The 20,905-nt window shown below is 33.7% G+C and overlaps 1 protein-coding gene across 14 annotated transcripts in view; it reads right to left on the minus strand.

Annotated features, from left to right (window-relative positions):
• Positions 1-20,905, minus strand: part of OSBPL8 (oxysterol binding protein like 8) — a 236,004-nt gene that overhangs the window by 47,366 nt on the left and 167,733 nt on the right. For all 14 annotated transcript variants that reach the window (XM_074270816.1, XM_074270813.1, XM_074270814.1 and 11 more), the window contains 6 exons: positions 20,654-20,755; positions 18,653-18,856; positions 6,858-6,942; positions 4,883-5,054; positions 2,810-3,047; positions 2,034-2,218 (listed from right to left, as the gene is read on the minus strand). In XM_074270816.1, the coding sequence (XP_074126917.1) occupies positions 2,034-2,218; positions 2,810-3,047; positions 4,883-5,054; positions 6,858-6,942; positions 18,653-18,856; positions 20,654-20,755 (986 nt within the window). The remainder of the gene's footprint in view (positions 1-2,033; positions 2,219-2,809; positions 3,048-4,882; positions 5,055-6,857; positions 6,943-18,652; positions 18,857-20,653; positions 20,756-20,905) is intronic.

The following is a 20,905-nucleotide window of genomic DNA, read 5'->3' on the forward strand; positions in this document are numbered from 1 at the left end:
CTTGAGTTAATCTAACCAGTTTAAATCAGCAGAGATAAATGTAAAGTCCTGCAATTGGTCCAAAAAAAATTTATTTTTTCACAAATCTGACATGGGAAGATGTGGTTTGACAGATGTTCTAGAAAAGATCAGGGTAAGAAAGATTACTTATGCAAAAACTTAATGAGTCAGCAATATGATGCGGCAGCAGAAAAAGCTTATGTGATTTTAGGCTGTGTTAAGAAGGACACAGTTTTCAGGAAGGAAATGAGTTTTATGTTAGTTTAGAGCCGTATGTTCAATTCTAAATGTCAATTTTAGAAATACACAGAGAAGCTGCAAAGTGTCCAGAGAGCAGTAACCAGAATGGTGAATGGTTATGAGACCAGGCCATGAAAGGGCTAAGAGAAGGAAATGGGCGTTTCAGCATAGGAAAGAAAAAGACTCAGAAAAGACATAATAATAATAATAATAGTCAAGTATTATAATACTAGTCAAGTATTTGAAAGGCTACCAAATGATTAGATTTGTTCTGTTGCCCAAAGATCAGAATCAAGCCAAAAATGGCCATGTGGCCCATTTTCATTTGATATCAAAAGAGAATTCCTAATGATTAATTAAAGGGAAATGATCTGTTTCAAGACTGAAAAGTCTTTAAGCCAAGACTAGATAGCCATTTGTTGAATTTGTTAGCATGGAGATTTCTTTTGTATGTGAACTGTTCTAGGTGGCCACTGAAATCTCTCTCAACTCTCAAATTTTATGATTCTTCAAAGCTGCATATTTGTAACTCTGGCAAGTATATAGCATAAAATGAACTCTTTAAAAATTTTTTTAAAGAAATAGAAAGGGGAAAAATTATTAATCCACCTTTCAAACTGATCTTTTCATTAATTAATTTAAGAATATATCCTTAATTATGGTGGACAGACAAGGCCCATGTCTTAGATTATTGCTATTTATAAAGTACTGGCAGCATTTGTCATTCTTCATCAGGTAAAACAACTTGATTTTGTACCCATTAGAAATCAAATTTATTTTTTAAAATTAATTTTGTAATTATAACATTTTTTGACAGTACATATGCATAGGCAATTTTTTTACAACATTATCCCTTGCACTCCCTTCTGTTCCAAATTTTCCCCTCTTTCCATCCACCCCCTCTCCTAGATGGCAGGCATTCCCATACATATTAAATATGTTACAGTATATCCTAGATACAATATATGTGTGCAGAACTGAATTTTTGTTGTTGTTGTTGTTGTTGCAAAGGAAGAATTGGATTCAGAAGGTAAAAATAACCTGTAAAAAACAAAAAATGCAAACATTTTACACTCATTTCCCAGTGTTCCTTCTCTGGGTGTAGCTGATTCTGGAGTATCCAGTTCCATCAGAATGCATCCTCATACAGTATTGTTATTGAAGTGTATAATGATCTCCTAGTTCTGCTCATTTCACTCAGCATTAGTTGATGTTAAGTCTCTCCAAGCCTCTCTGTATTCATCCTGCTGGTCATTTCTTACAGAACAATAATATTCCATAACATTCATATACCATAATTTACCCAACCATTTTCCAATTGATGGGCATCTATTCATTTTCCAGTTTCTAGCCACTACAAAAAAGGCTGCCAGAAACATTTTGGCACTAGAAATCAAATTTAAAGAAATAAAAATTAAAGTATCAGGTGGCACACTTCCTTAACCTGTACTCTCAATCACTGTCTTAAATCTTTTATCCACAAGAAAAATGTCACATCTGACAGGGCATTTTATTTCTTCCTAAAGTTCCTCTGTTTAATTGAATCTGTCTAAAAAGTTGATTTGATAAGAATCTTTCATGCTGCTTAACCTGGTCCTGTTTGTCAGAATTAACTAATCTATACTGCTCTTTCTTTGCTTTCAGAAAAAACCCCCAAAATGTATGGAAAAGAAGGCATAATGGTAATCTTATAATCAAATTACTTAGAAAGACAGAATTTAAAATGACATTTCTGAGAATTAACTAAAATATTATTAAATATTTTATGTTTTAAGAGATAAGAATTCACTTACTCAGAGAGGAAATCTGCATGATAGTAGTAATCAGAAAGTTTATCCAGAAAAGAACGAGGTTCCAAGATAAATGTAGGCAGAACAACCCTGGACAAGTCCATGCCTGGCCGCACTTGTTTCAGCAGTGTCCATATAAGACTTTTGTTTTCTTCAGATACAGTTTCTGTTTGAGAAGCCTCACCTGCCTTTAACAATTAAATGAAACTTTATAAATACTGTATTTACACAAAGATGTTTGAATATATGTGAAAAATATCCTCCCTATATAACAAATAAAGTATTCTTATAAAATAGAAGCTTTTTAGCTTATAAATACCAGTTATTAAAAAGTACACAAAATAAATGTCATTAGATATGAAGAGGCCTAAAAAATTTTAACGATATTTTAAAAATTGTATCAAATTATTGTCATATTATCTTTAATGTAAACACACACACACACACACAAACATGAAAGAAAGTTTATATTCTTTTGCTAATTGCCTGGAATATTACAATCACCAATTATAGTCTTGTTTATATTAGTTGAGAAAATTTTAAATGATTATTTTTAAATATTCATTTTTGGGGAGCAAATTATTTTTTGAAATATCCTACAGATTAGTGAGCTATGGAAAAAGAAACACCAGTAGAATTTTTTTGTATTTAAATAGAAATAATGCAAATGCCTCTTTGATTAAAAACAAACAGTTGTTGATGTAAATTATTTTCCAATTTCATTTAAGTCTCCAACTGTTACAATGCAAGACATTTGACAAATGACTGCAGCTTCTCACCTCTCCAAGTTCTTCATGACTCTGTTCTGTGTAAGTGGTCTCTTTCAGAAGTTCAATAGGCTCAGGTTCAATGTAGGAATCATCCTGTCTTTCTGATGTATCTGTGTCACTTTCTTCACTTTTCCCAATTCCCTCATTGTCAGATTCATCATGTTCATGATCATTTTCCTTATCAGATTTATCAGAGTACATATCTTGGTCCTTAAAATGTTGTCTTTCAATTTCACTGTCATTTAATCTGTGGTAGAAGATAATTAAAAATACAAGAACAAATACTTTCATTTTTGATAACAATAAATTTCTACAATCTGTTTTTAATATTCAACAATTTAAAAATATATTTGGTAGATTAGGATTTGTTTCCTTTAAGATGGCACAAGTTCACAGAGGCCTGGGCCTGGAATCAGAAAAACCCGAGTTAAAGTCTGACCCCAAACACTTAAAACTTGATATGTATATACAGCTTATGACTTCAGGCAAGTATATCAATCTGTATTTTCCTCCAGTTTCCAGAACTATTAAATGGGGATGATAATAATAACACCTACTGAGAACAAGGGATAGTTTACCTATTAGATCTTTAGAGAAGGAAGGAGTTTATGGCCAAAGAAGAATTAGAGAACATTATGAAATGAAAAATGGACAACTTTGTTTACATTAAATTAAAATGGTTTTGCACAAACAAACCAACACAGCCAAGATCAGAAAGAAAGCAGAAAATTCTAAAATATATACAGAATGGTCAAATTTATAAAAATACAAGTCATTCAATTGATAAATGACCAATTAAAGCCATCTATATTCATATGAAAAAACATTCTAAATCACTATTGATTAGAGAAATGAATATTGAAACAACTTCAGATTAATTAAGATGACAGGAAAAGATAATGATGAATATTGGAGAGGATGTGGGAAAACTGGGACATTAATACATTGGTGGTGGAGTTGTGAAATGATCCTACCATTCTGGGGAGCAATTTGGAACTATGCATACAAACCCAAAGAAATCATAAAAGATTGGAAAATTACCCACATGTACATGTTTGGAGCAGATGTTTTTGAGGGGGCAAAGAATTACAAAATGAGTAAATGCCCATCAACTGGGGAATGACTGAATAAGTTATGATATATGAAAGTAATGAAATATTATTATTCTTTAAAAAACTATGAACAAGCTGATTTTAGAAAGACCTGGAAAAATTTGTATGAACTGATGCTGAGTAAAACCAACCTGGTGATGAGTCTCTCAGAACTTATTATTTAGGCTGATGATCTTTTGACTACAGAGAGACATACGTTCTTACAAAGAGACAAACCAGACATTTTCAAAGTGGTTCTAGTTTGAATAGACCTTTCAGAACTTCTCTCACTTGGCATAGTCTTTAAGAATCCAAAATCACTTCCATGCTACAAAGAAGCTGAACAGAAGAGGGTATACAAATATTTGCCTCTTACAACAATATACAATATGGTACAAATATTCTTATCATATGATCATCCAAATCCATTTTAGAAATGAAGAATTAGGGTCTATGAAACTCCAATAACTTGTCCAAGGTCATACAGCTAGTTAAAATAGCAAAATCAGTATTCAAAGCTCATGTTTTCAGGTCACATTTGCAAAACATAATTCTGGATCATGAGATTACAGAGATAAAGGCAAGTTTCTTCAATGAAGTGGGGAAAAAACAAACAAACAAACAAATAAAAAAACAATAACTCTATATTAAATAAGGCAAGAGAAAGAGACCCAAGCCTCACAGTGGAATATTCTTGTCTTTTAAGAAAAATCTTATTGCTAAAAAGGGGAATTAGATAGTATCAGGACAACTGCTGGGACTTTGCAGGAAGCTATATTGTGTGGTTTACATGTTGTCAACAGAGATCTAGATAAAATAATAAGCCCACCAAATCAGTGCCTAGCTGACAAGAAATTCCACCTTCCACTAGCAATTAAACAAGTTTTAGGTCATATTTTGGATCAGTAAAATTGTGAGTGTTATTTAAAGAATTCAGTGAACAAAACTACATTTCAAACTACGGACATGCCCAGTGACAGTGTCTACTTACTGGAAGTTGTCACCACTATGAAGATTGTTAGCACGTAGTAAGCCATACAAAGTCACATGTGTATTTTCTGATGACATGGTCAGGTCATGTTCTTTACCTTCCCTGATCATTGTGCGTTTAAGAAGACTGGAACACTTCAAAGCCAATTCCAAAGCATCCATCCAGCACCTACCTAAAAGAATACATATACTATTTAGTGTAATTAAACAATCTCCAATACTAATATCTATTTCAATTTAACTATTAACCAAGAAAATATACTAGTTTTCACTGAGAAAATGACACTGTCAAAAGTTAACAAAATACAGTTTTTTCCTTAAAACCGTGATATAGTTTATATTACTTTTATTTTAGTTAATTCTAGCACTGATTCATAAACTTTATACCCCCAACTGAGAGCCAACATAGTATAATAAATAAAAAGTTGTCCTTGCAGTCAGGGAAAACTGAATTCATGCTCTACTTCTAATATATATATATATATATATTGACAGTGTGGCCTGGACAAATAAGTCACTCACCTTTCTTAGTTTTCTAAAAATGTTCCCAAGATTATAAATTGAAACATATCTGCCAACTTGCATTGGTAGAAGAGTTTTCTCATCTAGGATCAACCAGTGATTTGATTAGTACAGAGAACACCTAGGTTGGTAGAACTCTTCTACCAACTTTTCTCTAGGAGTTCTCTGTACCAATTAAATCACATTGATCCTTTTTCCTAAATAGGTTACTAATTTTAAGTTATAAAGTATATAAAGTATACCAAAGCTATATATCTGATTTTTATACATTTCCGTAAAGAAATTTTAATATATAACATATATCAAAGGTTCTTATATTAGATATTTCTTCTGGAGCTACTAGAGACATAATAGCTTTACTTTGAAGCAACATTATGTAATAGAAAGAACTTGTGTTAAAATCAGAAAATCTGAGTTTCAACTGGCTCTAACTTGCCAGCTATCTAAACTTGGAGAAAGTATGGGACGGAACTCACTAGTCCTCAGTTTCTTTGAGTCGCTATAAAATAAGGAATGTGAGATTTTGAAATGGAAGGGACCTGAATGCTAACTATCCAGCTCCTCATGTAATACACTGGTAATATGGCTACATATTAAGGGAAAATAACATATAAAACAGCATTGCAAATTGTAAAATATTATGTAATCTTTTATATATAAGACCATCTAGTTTTAAGATATTAACTTAATATTACTTTTTTTAACCTTATACTGTGAAAAACTATCAAATGATTTAGATATACCTACTCTTTAAAGTGGTTATGCCACAGAAAGAAATTAGTTCTTTTGTTATACATGATTCATGTTACGCATTTTACTCGATTACCATAATATTCCTACATCAGATTTAAAATAAGTACCCCTTGTTTTTTATGTAGGGGGAAAAAAAAAACCACTTTTCTTTTTATTATAGCACAATTTAAGGCTAGCTTATTGAAACAAATATTGTTTTAAAATTATATCATTGGGGCAACTAGGTGGCGCAATGGATAGAGCACCAGACCTGAAGTCAGGAGGACTTGAGTTGAAATCTCATCTCAGACATTTAACACTTCCAAGCTGTGTGATCCTAGGCAAGTTACTTAACCCTAATTGCCTTAGGGGGAAAAAATTCTATCATTAAAAAACTAAAAATTTAGTTTCCTCAACTCTAACTTCCACATTTTAAATCAGTTTAGCTTTATGATTTTTTTAAAAACCTTCTGAAATTCAGCTTTGCAAAAAAATATTTAAAATAAAAACATTCCTGGTTGCTAGTTCACAGCCCTATTAAGTTGTTTCTTGTTTTTCTATTAAATGACCTGAAACCAGTAAGCTAAAATAAAAGGAATAGATCTTTCAGTTTAACAATGTACTTGCCATACTGCTTACAAGGCTTATGATTTGCATTTTTTCAAATTCTATAAAAACATTAATCTTAGTAAAAAGGCTTAAAAATAAATTTAAAAATTTACCATCTGATTCTGAAGTAGCTCGGATGATCAAATAACTGCTAGGTAATGGCTGAGTTATAGATCCAACTGCTTCACCTTTTGGTCCCTTAAATTTAAATAGAATAAGCAGAATATAAGAAGATGCCACTATTTATATAAGTAAAGGATTTTAGGATTTTATGATCTATGAAAAAAACTTCTAACAATTTCAATATGATTATACAAAAACACCTGATTAACTAGAAAATGATCTTTTTTTATGAGAATTTTAGCTTTCCAAATTAAACAGATATTGTGAGGTAAATTTTTTTTCTATTGAAAGATCTCATATAACAACAGACTTGTTTTCTAAACCTTGATAATTTCATCTCTAGTTATAACTAAAATAAACCCAACTTATTTTTCCCAAGTAATTTAACTCAAAATTCCACAATAATAATAAGATTATACTATACAATTTCTAGAGGTCTTCAAGTATATTTCAATTGTGTTAATATTCTGAGAGAAAAGACAGAAATGTGGTGACAAATTATATGGGTGAAAATAGGTAAATTAATCTTAAATAGGGTTGAGGAAGGTACAAAGATTCTCTCATTTGATAACAACTGAAAAGTTTGTTTGTAAAAACATGTAACAGAGTCCATAATTTGTTGTTTTAGGAAAGGGAAAGAAGTACTTTTATTTATTAAGAAACAGCATAAGGGAGCAGCTAGTTGGTGTAGTGAATAGAATACCACCTCTGAAATGACAAGGAGCCTGAGTTCAAATCTGGCTTCAGACACTAAACACTTCCTAGCTGTGTGACCTTGGACAAGTTACTTAACTCCAATTGTCTCAGCAAAAGAAAAAGAAAAAAACAAAACAAAAAAACAGCATAACACAGGACCAAGTAATTAACACATAGAATCATAGTTTTCAAGCAGGATGTATTCTGAGAAGCCTCTGGTTCAGCCTTCTTAGATAAGGAGAATGAGATCCAGAGACCTGTATAATGTCACATTTGTAGTGAATAAGCATCAGACAAGAGATTTAAACCCACATCTTCCAACTCCAGAACCAGGCTTTTTTCAGTCTTCTGTGCCACCTCTCCATAATACAAAGTATTAATAGTCAAAAGATTTTTTAAAATGCCTAATCCTACCAGTTCAAACAATTCAAATTGTCTGTAGATTCTGAATTGAACAGAGGCAAAAGGAATTACTCAGCAGGCAAGCTCCTTTATCTGGAAAAGAAATCTAAGAAATCTAATGCACAGCAGGGTTTCAATAAAGCAGGTGTAATTTTTGCTAAAAGGGATCAAAATGTATTTAGACATAAATAAAAAAATAAAAAACCTAAAGGATTTCATTCAAGCAATAGGGGGACTTATGAAGCATATTTAAGTTGAAGAAATAAAAACTAATGAATTAAAACAAGAAAGATAAGGGGGAAAATACCCCCCCCCCCCACTAAAACAACCAATATTCTATCAACTAACTCCACAAAAAAACCTGAAGATTTCAAATAGGTCTGAATAAAAGTATGGGTTATTTCTGTCTTCATATCCAAATCACTGTCTTTATGTTAACATGGTAAGGTAGTTCAGACTATTACTGATGGCACCATTAGTCAATAAAGGTATTTCGGTAACAAAGAGGTAATGTGGCAAAGCAGAAAAACACTCAGCCCTGAAAGTTAACTAGGAAAATATAGGTTTAGGTCCTACTTCTGACACACACTGGCCAAATGATACTGTGCAAGTCATTTATATGCTCAGTGCTCCAGGTGACTAATACCATAAATTGAAGAGCACATATAAATTGGTATTAGAAGATTCAAAGTTCCTTATATCAATATAATCATAGATCTAGTACAAAAATTTTTGGATAATGTAAATAAATTCAATGAAATTGAGTCCCTGATGTTTATGAATGCTATATTCTAGTAGGGAACTAGTGGGGATGGAGGGGAGAAGAGAGATAAAGCAGAGAATTAACCCAAGGTCCTCAACTTTCACTTTACAATCAAAAGCCCACACTCACAAATATAATAATAATGTTATAAAGCAATACACTCATAAATGTAATGTGAGAATTGGATAGGCATATAGTTTTCAGTGTTATGAAAATTAAATTGGAGAAATGAGACTTAAATTAGAAAACTGAAACCAAAGAAATGGAAGACTGGGACCCACAAGGACATCAAAGAATGTAATCAGGGTTGGACTTTGCTCCCTCAGGTTATCTTCTCCCCATAAGAATATAAGTTCCCTAGGGACAGGAACTCATGAGGAGTGGAGAATGACATTCTGTAATTTCAATAACAATAAGGAATCAGAGAAAGGACTTGCTTTTCAGTATTGGAAATAAAATACTGTTTTTGCAGTTTCAAAAGGGTCTCTACTACCCTAGGCACCCTTCTTGCAAGAATGTAAAATAAAATCATTCCTGCATTCATCAGTGAGTCCAGTGAATTTCTTCATAAGATATTTTGTTTCTTATAGAGGGAGGCTCTGTCCAGGATCTAGATATCCTGAATTGGGGGCACTTTTTGTCAAAGCACAGGGGGAAGGGTATCACTGATTTCAATGGTCTCAAGAATCTGCTATAGATATCTTCCAATCAAGGACTGTCCAAGATTCTAGCAATTTCCTAGCAAGCCAGGAAATCAGGAAAGGAAAAATAAAGTAGATACCACAGCAATCAGACATCTGTGCACAAGCAAGGGCGAGAAGGTAGATTATCTAGTACTGTTTTTGGTACTGGGCATGTTACAAGGGTTTGCAATCTCAGATAAATAAGTACATAAATACGGAAGATGGGGGAAAATATGAATTTGAAGGATCAGAGAAATAAGGGAACCTCTGTGGACACTTCTCCAAATACTAAAAAGAGAGGATGTCAGAAAGCAGTATGAAAGCTATAGATCAGTAAATATTAGGGTGCTCTGAGACCACAGGACTGTGGAGGATTTCCACATAGAAAAGCAAAAAGTGTCTGTAAAAGGAAATTTGCCAGAAATAGACAAGGATTAAATAACATATTTACAAGAACTCTAGGGGACAAGGAATAGGATGGGGAATGAAGAATTGGGGCCCTGGAAAGAAGCTACTTTTTTCCAAGAAAAACAAGTGTGTGTGTGTGTGTGTGTGTGTGTGTGTGTGTGTTTTCTCTAGTCAGTCAAATTACAAATGAAAAGAAAAGATCTGGGCTATGGGGCAACTAGGTAGTACACTGGATAGAGCACCAGCCCTGAAGTCAGGAGGACCTGACAGCTCAAATCTGATCTCAGACATTTAAGAGAACCCTAAAATTTTTTAAATGGACTTTTGGGGAATATTCACTAGCCTTTTGCCCTGGGAAGTTATTTGGAAAAGCCTGTTTCTGAGCTTCCAAACTGTTACCTTAGTTTTAAATTTATATACGATTATAATTACTTTCAGTTGATACATCTGGCAATAAGATTTTAGGAACATGTGTACATAATTAAAACAACTCTGAGGTACCCCCTCTCATCTCTCAGATTGGCTAAGATGACAGGCAAAAATAATGATAAATGTAGGAGGGGATATGGGAAAACTGGTATACTAATACACTGTTGGTGGAGTTGTGAAAAGATTCAACCGTTTTGGAGAGAAATTTGGAACTATACCCAAAGGGTTATAAAATTCTACATACCCTTTGGCCCAGCAATGCCATTACTGGGTCTGTATCTCAAGGAAATCATAAAGGAGGGAAAGGGAACCACTTATGCAAAAATGTTTATAGCAGTTCTTTTTGTGGTGGTAAAGAATTGGAAAATGAGTAGATGTCCATCATTTGAGGAATGGCTGAACAAGTTGTGGTATATGACAGTGATGGAATATTATTGTTTATGAAAAATGATGAACAAGCTGACTTTACAAAGGTCAGGAAGATTTACATGTACTGATGCTGAGCAAAACAAGCAGAATCAGGAATAAATTGTACACAGTAACAGCATAACGACTTGGTTCTTCTCAGTGGTTCAGTGATCCAAAGCAATCCCAACAAACTTTGGATAGAAAAAGAACTATGGAGATTGACTATAAATCAACACATTCTATATTATTTTCTTTTTTCTGTTCCCCCCTCCCCCTGCCATGGTTTTTCTCCTTTGTCCTGATTTTTTCTCCCAAAATGATTCAAAAAGAATTGTGTATTAAAAATAAATAAAATTTAAGGAGAAAAAAAAAAGAAGTATGTGTTCATTAATATTGAAGTATTGCTACTAGAAATTTAAGTTTGTGATTTCATTTTAAGCACAAAAAATGTTTTCTAGTAACTTATAAGAGAGAGGTCACATATTTATATCTCCTCTAATTAGAAGAAATACATATATAATATAAATAATATAATTAGATGAAATATAAATAAGGTATCACATTGCTTTCTGAATTGTATATTGTGTAATTTGTAAAAATTATATGAGCTATGTTTTAAAATTCTGTCAGTCATCCTGAATATGTGCTATAAGATTCTGTGAAGTCTCATCCAAAATTTTTTAGACATTAATTATATTCTGAATCTTAAGGATTGTCTTGCTTTCTCCCTTAAACAAAGAAATATATTTAAAGGGTAGATTTTATGAAATTTTATAGAAAAAACTCAAAAGTAATTGATAAGATTAAAAAGACAATAAGAAGCATGTAGTGGCATTAACAGCAGTCAGATTTGTGGGGCTGTAGTGGTGAAAATCCCAAAGTGAAAAGACCTGCATCTTGAAGCAAAAAAGCAGGCACTTGCAGGAGAAAAAATTTATGTGAATTTGGAAATAATCAAAAGGTAACTGAGTTTAAATGGAACATCTAGTCAGAATTTAGGGAATTTCACAAACCAAAGTCCTGGCTGATTTTAAGATAACTTTTCCAATTGGTGTATGCATTTAAAATAGAAACTTCTCTGTAAATTACAAGAGATTGCTATCCTTATTTGTAACAATTTATGATACATCTGAATTTTAAGACTCTTTGGCTATCATTAATGAAAACTATGAGACTGTTAAATTATTTGGGATTATTGTCATAATATTGAAACCTAAAATTGATAATTACTATGTGTGGGAAAAAGCCCACAGCAACTCTAAGGGTAGCAAAGGAAAAGCAGACTTAGCCTCTCTCTGGGGTCCCTTCCCCTAATTTGTAAACTTGCTAGGTTTCCTGAAACCATTTTGCTAGCAAGGTCATCAGCTCTAGGAAAAAAAAAAAAAAAAAAAAAACAAACCTTGGGTCTAGGTATAAAATTCCCTTGCATAAGTTTTGAATCTCTTCATTTTAGAATTTCCTAATATTCTAGATTAGGATTTTAGAGCATTAATTTGAAATTGAGGATCAAAAACTATATATTAGTTATTTGCATAAATTCATTGTTTTATTTTAGATCCATTAACCCTGGAAGGTGAGGGCAAAGTCTACCTTTCCCCTACTGAGTATGGCTGTTCCTTAACCCTGACTTGAGCCCTTTTCCCTTGAGGAAAGTGAGAAAGATTCCCATTCACTCTTGCTCAGCCTTTATGTGAAATTTAAAGGGACAATTAATGTCTCAAGTCTGGTCCTTTATCTCAGGGACAGATAATTTTGTAATGCTGAAAGATTTACTTAGATAAAATGTTGCATCAAAAATTCTACTTGCTTAGTAAAACTTCTAAGAAAAGTTTGTTAGATATTTTTTCTGGTTAACTGTAAAATCTCTGAAAATGGTTATTTTAATACCCATTACTTCTGCCATGGTTAAACAATTTAACATCTAAGTGATTTCTTAGTCTTTTTTTTTTTTTTTTTTTTTAAGATCTTGTGGGACTTGGCTATTTGAGAGAGAAAATTTGAGACTTTATTCTTCCAGTTTGAATTCAACAAAATTTCTATATTCAGAACAAGTGGTTAACTTAAAAGTTTGCACTTTGCATACTTGAAAATCAGCTCAGGACCCCTCCAAATTGGGACTCTGTAGGATCACTTAAGCTCTATCCCATTCTCAGCAAAAAGGAATTTCAGAAGAGGAGATCATAGCCAAATACCCCAAAGGACTTTGGGCCCCATTAGCTTGGGGAAGAACTAAAACTGGTTGGTGTAAGGACCCCAAACTATCCAGTGTCTAAGTGGGTTCCCAGTAAGAAACTTATTGTTCCCATCATGAGGGGAGGTTATATAATATTAATGCTCCTCCCTTGCTACAAAAGTATTTGAGACTTAGGATGGGAAACATTGGGTTAAAATTTGAGTAAATATTACTGAAAAACATACTCCACAAACAATTCAGTTCAATGCTTGTCAAATTATGGAATGTAGAGGCTTGACTATTCACAGACAGTAGTTTGTGCCCTGATAATGAATTTTATAGAATTGCCTGTCCAATTAGGAATAAAGTTTGGTTTGCTACAAGGACCAGACATTTACAGAATGCAGATCAAAGAGAAACTCAAACATTTAGTTTGGGAATACATATAATAGGTAGATCTCTTAAGGAAGACTTGGAATCAAGATTATTAAACCCCAAGTAAAAGTCAAGGACTTAAGGCAAACAATAGAGACAGAAATAGGATATGGAAAAGGTAGCATGATAAAGTACTCTGTAAAGAGTAAACAAAATCACTTTCCATGCCTATGCTATAGGTTGCCCCATTGCCCAGATAGCACCATTTCCTTAATTCAAGTACATGGTTCTCCTGTTTCCAAAATAATATTACTGGGAAGAACTACAGAGTTTTATTCTTATTCCCTTCTATGAGGGAATAAACCAGGTTATACCAGCCCCTCATCCCGGCTATGGAAATCACTCAGCATGCCTCTCATGGTAAGGTGCAAGATTCTAAAACCTAGGGACTATGGTGGCATGTACCCAAGTCTGAAATGTAACTGAGGGTAGCTCTGGCAATTTCTCAGGAATGAGCATATTCCAAGAAAACCTTAAGTGGTATTGCGAAGATAGCACTGAGATAGGACTGAGTGGGCACCTGTGTACTAATCCAACTGGCTATTCCTTTTGCCCTGACATTTGAAAAAGAATGTTAGACTGAATCAAGAAAAATTTAAGTCACGGGTAGAACTAGTTCCTATTCTGGTAGATAACTGTTATTGGATAAATTACACCAGAGAGGCAGTGAAGGGAATAGCAGAGCAGTTACCCATTAGCATGGCATGGTAAAATAAAATAGCTTTTTGTAAGTAGAAATAGGAGGAACATGTGTTATGATCAGAGGCAGTTATTGTACCTTCACTCATAATATAGCCCTCTCAGAAGAATTAGCAGAAAATTCAGGCATTGACTAACGAAAGTCATGGTTTAGAAAATGGTAAGGAATAGCAATCGTTATCCTGACCTTCTTAACCAAAGTTTCTGAGACTATCCTGTGTAAGGAAAACTCCTGCAAAGTATAATACTTTTATGAAGAAAAATGTAAAAAGTATTAGCCAAATTTGAGGGATTAGAAAAGGATGTGGAAATTATGGATTAAAAAAAGGGGAGAAGATTATGAGAAGTGGATGGAGATTTAGCTTCCACAGATTTATAAAATTTAAATTGGAGAAATGAAACAAATTACAAAATTGAAACCTAAGAAATGGGAGGCTGGAACCTACAAGAACATCAAAAAATGTATTAGGGATGATGGTCTTAGATTTGAAAAGGAACCCTTTTGAGCTTTGTATCCTTAACCTTCCCAGGTTATTTCCCCCTATAAGAATGTAAGCTCCCTGGGGGGCAGGGACTGGCTATGTCATGAGGGGTGAAGATTCACATTTTATAACTTCTACAACATCTAATTAATAGGGGATTAGGGGGGAGACTTGCACTTCAGGATAGGAAATAAAATGCTGCCTTTGCAGTTTTAAAAAGATATATACTAGGGCAGCCAGGTGGTGCAGTGGATAGAGCATCAGCCCTGAAGTCAGGAGGACCTGAGTTCAAATCTGGTCTCAGACACTTAACACTTCCTGGCTGTGTGACCCTGGGCAAGTCACTTAACCCTAATTGCCTTAAAAAAAAAAAAAAAAAAAAGAAAAAGAAAAAGAAAAAAAAAAAGATATATACTAACTTAGGCACCCAGTTTTTTTTTTTTTTTTTGGGGGGGGTTAAGGGACTTGCCCAGGGTCACACAGCTAGGAAGTGTTAAGTGTCTGTGACCAGATTTTAACTCAGGTCCTCCTGACTTCAGAGCTGGTGTATCTACTACACCACTTAGCTACCCCTTAGGTACCCATTCTTGCAAGAATGTAAAATAAAGAGAGGAAAGAGCCAAAATGGCAGAGAAAAAGCAGGAATTTGCCCAACCTCTCCTCCAAACTGCTCCAAATTCCTTTAAATAATGACTCTAAACAAATTTTAGAGCATTCAGAATACCCCAAAAGACAGAGTAGAGCATTTCTAGCATTTCTAGTTTAGCAGAAAAGGTCTTTGAGACCAGGGTGGGAATCCAGCATGCAATTCTGCTGCAGGGTCCTACTGCAGTTCCAGATCCAGACTCAGCGTAGGCCCAGGCCTGACCTTTAATTCAGTGGTAGTACTGGTAGCTCTCCCATCTCTCAACCCAAGACATCAAAGAGAACCTGTAAGGTCAGCAGAAAAGTCTGTGGAACCAGAGTGGGAGCTTAGCATGCAATCCTAATGCAGGCCCAGCCCAGCAACATCTCCTACCCACATCACAGTATCAATGAGGCAGGACCTCTGAATCAACAGCAGTGCTGGAAGTTTCTTGACCTCTCATTCTGGGGACACTATGGAGGACTCAGAAAGTCAGTGAAGAGGGTCTGTGGCAATAATGTGAGAGTCTGGTGTGCAATCCCAGGGCAGCCCCAGCCCCAGCCCCAACCCCAACTAGCACACTAGATCTTATAGCTACATGAGGTAGAGACACCCCTAACAGCTCCAGGACAGAAAAAAAAGTGTTTGCCATCTGAATCCTAGAAAGATTTTTGAAAACAGCTGCATAAAACCCTCCAAGCTTGGGACAATGCACCTTCCATCCTGGATATAAAATCTTACTTTAACAAAGAGTTAAAAAGGAGAGTAATAAAAGACTAGGAAAATGAGCAATAAACAAAAAAGTTTTTGACAATTTAAAGTTATGTTGACAAGGAAGATCAAAACATACTCTCAGAAGACCCAGGGCAAGTCAAGACTCCTACATCTAAAGCCTCCAAGAAAATTAAGAATTGGCCTCAGGCTAGAGAAGAGCTCAAAAGGTCTTTGAAAATCAAGTAAGAGAGTAAAGGGAAAATTAGGGAAAGAATTGAAAGACTGCAAAAGGAAATACAAAAAAGTAATGAGGAGAATGCCTTAAAAAGCAAAATTGGCCAATTGGAAAAGGAGGTACAAAAGCTCACTGAGGGAAATAGTTCCTTAAAAAATAGGATTGAGCAAATGGAAGCTAATGAGTTCATGAGAAATCAAGACACAATAAAGCAAAACTAAAATTTTTTTACTGTATACAAAGTAATAGCAATGCTCTGGGATGACCAGATGTAAATGACTTTGTTAGTCTCCGTAGTACAATCATCCACAATTATTCTGAAGATTTATGAAGGACTATCCATAGCCAGAGAAGGAACTGATGAAATCTGAATACAGATCAAAGAATTCTCTATTTCTCTCTTTTTAGCTTAGTTTTACTTGGGGGGGAGGAGTTTATTTTCATCAGGGTGGGAGATTCCTATTTTCTTTCATAATTTGATTTTAATGGAAATGTTCTACATAACTTCACATGTGATTTCTTAATTGTGGGTGGAGAGAAGGGAGAGAACGTAGAACTCAAAAATCTAAAATAAATGGACAAAAAACCCCATTTTGAATTAAGGCAAAAAATACCAAATAAATAAATATTAAAAAAAAAATAATCCCATTTGAATTGTCTAGATTTAAGAACTACCCTGCTAGCATTAATATATTCTATTCTCAACAAGCTCAGCATACAGCTAGGTTACAAATGATGATTCTGAAAATGTGCTTATCAAAAGCTGCTTACAAGTTCATGTTTTCCCTATAATAATCATTTCAGACACTGAAAGTCTTTTCTCTTTATAGATCTCTTCTTTCACTATTACAAATGAATTAGTTATACCTTCTTTTGTCAAGTTCCCTAGGATAGGAACACTTTAAAGTCAGGAGATAAAAAGATAAAAATAACAAGGGAATTTCAAATTACTAGTTGAAAAACAGTTTCTTAGATCAGCATTTTGAATGGTCAATGGAGAGGGTCTGTGGCAACAAAGTGAGAGTCTGGTATGCAGTCCCAGGGCAGCCCCAGCCGGAGCCCCAACTAGCACACTAGATCTTATAGCTACATTGGGGCAGAAACAACCTAATAGCTCCAGGGGAAGAAAAAAGTGTTTATGGTCAGAATCCTAGAAAGATTTCTAAAACCCTTGACGTTTGGGACAGTACACCTTCATCCTGGATATAAAATCTTACTTTAACAAAGAGTTAAAAATCAGAGTAATAAAAGACTAGGAAAATGGGCAAAGAAGGAAAACTTTCCATTTTAAAATATACAAGTAATTTGAGAACTGGTGTCAAAGACTAAAACATATGAACTTTCACTACTAGTACTTATTATTTTAACAATAATGAGTTGTTCGCACTCTCAAATATCAATTATCAATGTTAATAGTATACCTTCTAGTAAAAAGTAAGTTCCTTAAGAATAGAAAAAAATGGGGCAGCTAGGTGGCACAGTGGATTGAGCATCAACCTTGAATTCAGGAACACCCCAGTTCAAATCTGGTCTCAGACACTTAACACTTCCTAGCTGTGTGACCTTGGGCAAGTCACTTAACCCCAGCCTCAGGGGGGGGGGGAAGAGAAGAATAGAAAAAAATTCTTTTGTTAAATATCTTGAGTATTAGTCATATTGTTCTGAACATAGTATGTGCTTACTGTTTGAACAACTGTTGGGGACAGGGTAAAAGAGAAAAAATAAATGGGGACAAATACAATTAGCAACAGTAATTGTAAAAATAATTTTGAAGCAAGTTTCTCTGATGGAATATTGTTCTTTGAGAAATGATGAGCAGGATGCTGTCAGGGAAAAAACAAACCAACCTGGAAAGTCCTCCATGAATAAAGTGAAATATACTGTATATAAATTAATAGCAATGTTCTGGGATGACCAGCTGTAAACAACTTTGTTACTGGAAGGACTTATAAGCAAAGATCCTATTCACACTCAGAGAAGGAACTGATTGTGTTTGAAAACAGACTGAAGAATTCTGTTACTCTATTCCTCTGTTTATTTTTAACTTAATTTTTCTTGAGGGTTTTAAATTTTCATTAGGATGGAAGATTTCTTTCAGAACTTGACTTTTATGAAGATGTTTTACCACAGTTAAGAAACCTGTGGGTGGAGATAAGGGAAAGAACCTGGAACTCAAAGATCTTAAAAACAAATGTAAAAAAATATATATATTTTGAATGTAACTGGCAAAAATAACAAATAAATTAAAAAAAAAAAAAAAAAAAAAAAAGAATGTGAAATAAAATTTTTCCTGCATTCATCAATGAGTCATTGTAGTTCTTGGTAAGATATTTTGTTTCTTATAGTATAAACTGAATCTATAAATGTAAAGGAAAGATAGAGAAGCAATATGAATAGGAGTAAATGAAAACAATTTCTGGATGAATTTCAATTTAGATTCTAAGGCAGACTAAAGAAGCCATGAAGAATATTTCCAATGAGAAAAATACAATGTAAAAGTAGAAAAATAGGAATTTGCAAATAATGACAATAAAAATAATCATTAACTGAATTTTTACATATTGATTTCTGCTCAGCACTATTCTTAGAATTTTAATTCCTATCTTTGATGTAAGTACGAGCTTCATTCTTACCTTAACTGCCCAAATGGACTGTTCCAAAGGATGGAAAAGTTTGAAACAGAAGCCATCCTTTTTGGATGGCCGCTCAATAAGTTCACAGGCATTCAGAAGCACTGTTCCAACCCACTGACCATTTTTTTGGGTTTTATAAATCAGCAACACTCCAGGTTTCAACACACACCAAAGTTTGGTCCAGCTTTTAAGTGTACCACGAATCTGCAGAAAATCAAATGTAAAATATAGAAAAACAAATTTCTTATTTTATGAAATATGTTGGATACAACTTATATGACATAATATTCAGGTTTAAATCAAAGAAATAATGTATTAAAATTTAATTCTTGTAATTAAACAATTTGAGCAAAATGGAGATACTAGATATTTTGTTCCTCAGCAATGAGATTTTTATACCTAAGGGTTACACCATTTTAAAATTAGAAATTAAACTCAAATCTTTCTCTATTCTCATCAGATGTACATGCTCAAGGGCTCAGTACTATAGAAAAAGGATTGGCAAGATACGTTAAATATTTTCTAATCAAGGTTTACTTGCATAGAAATACTACTTTTCCATCGCTCAAGGACTGCATGTAATGAAGTTCAATTCTCAAGTATCTCTATCCATGTAAAAAACGCCATCCCTGTTAATCTATGGTTTACTCCTATTTTCTGCTACAATGAGGTTAATAAAAAGATGTATACTGAAGTAGGAGGCACCTGAGCCAAAGAAAGATAAGTATATATTTCAGACAGACTGCATATACATGCAAGAGAAGCGTGAATTTAGAGAGTAGAGAATGGATGAGATGAGGTTTTCCAGAGAATATGGTGGCATGAGGACTTGGGGCAAATGTCTGGTAAATGAAGGCAATGACTGATAAATGAGGTCAAAGTTTAGAGTTAGAAACAATATACTTGTGATATATAGATGTGAGAGCTAGATCAATATCTTGGAAAACCAGAAAATTTACATCATGCTGCTCTATGGTCCTAGGACATAGTTTGATTTTAAATTATCCAGAAGAGATCGACTTAAAGTCAAGACTTTAGCAGTCACTATTCTCTGAGTAAGTTTGAAGTTACAGTTCTCAGAATATAACAGTAAAGAGTAGAAAGGGTTGATTTCTAAGAAAACAGATTCTGGGGGCTCCTCAGACTCTTCCAAGATTACCCTCCAAATTAGAACTGGGTCTGAATAAACTCTACTCCCAGAGTTCATGACAATGAAAGAAAAGTGGTGGAGAAAATGAATAAAGGGAAAGATGAGAAATAAATCACAACTCTGGCTTCTGACTTCTCTCAAATAAGGATAACTGTATACTGGAACAGTATAGTGAAGAAAGCCTTGGAAAAATTTTACTAACAATTTTTGAGCTGTCTAAAAGTGGAATATCCTTCCAGCCTTGTGAAGTTATGGAGTATGGAGAATATATCCCTGGACCTAATCCAAGCAATGTATGACCATTTGGCAGGCTTATTATAAAGGTTTGTCTTCCAGGTATTAATCAAATTAAATGACTTTTCATGTTCCTTTAAGCTGTATGATCCTGAGATTCTGACACTTTCATTCAAATGATGCTCACTCAGATATTGTGACCATGGGCAAATCGCTTAATTTCTTCAGACTAAGTTTCTTCATCTAGAAAGTGAGAATATTATAGTATCTATCTCCCAAATTTATTTTAAAGAACATGTGAGCTAATATTTACGAAGTATTTTTCAAACCAAAGAGGTCATTATAAATTTTAGTTACTATATTTGTTAATTTCTTTTTTTCCAAAACAAAGGTAAAATCTAGCCATGCTATTATAAAAATGCTATTCACAAATTCACAAATCTCACATAAACCCAAACCACTTTTCAACTAATTTCTGTGCATATTTAAATCTTATTGCCAAATTAGAAAACAATAAGAAGTCCAAGAGTTTATTTTTATGCTGTCTTAGTGTTTTTTTAATTCTGGAAAATAAATACCAAACAACTTAAAATTCTAGGTTCAACACAAACTCTGACCTTCAGCCAATCAGCCATAACAATAACTGAAGGATCTGTGATTGTACTTAGTAATTCTTTTGTGGCTCTCTTCTTTTCTTCTCGATAATTTTTCTTTTGTACCTGGTTTTAAAGAAAGAATATAAAATAAAGATATGATAATTCATGAAGGTAAGCAAAATTCTGAAAAGAAAGACACATATGTAGACTATGGGATGAAAACTTTAAAAACATCTAGAATTCTTGAATCTTAGACTCAAAGAATTTTTAGAA

Source organism: Sminthopsis crassicaudata, chromosome 5 (genome assembly GCF_048593235.1).
Source record: "Sminthopsis crassicaudata isolate SCR6 chromosome 5, ASM4859323v1, whole genome shotgun sequence".
Lineage (NCBI taxonomy): Eukaryota > Metazoa > Chordata > Mammalia > Dasyuromorphia > Dasyuridae > Sminthopsis > Sminthopsis crassicaudata.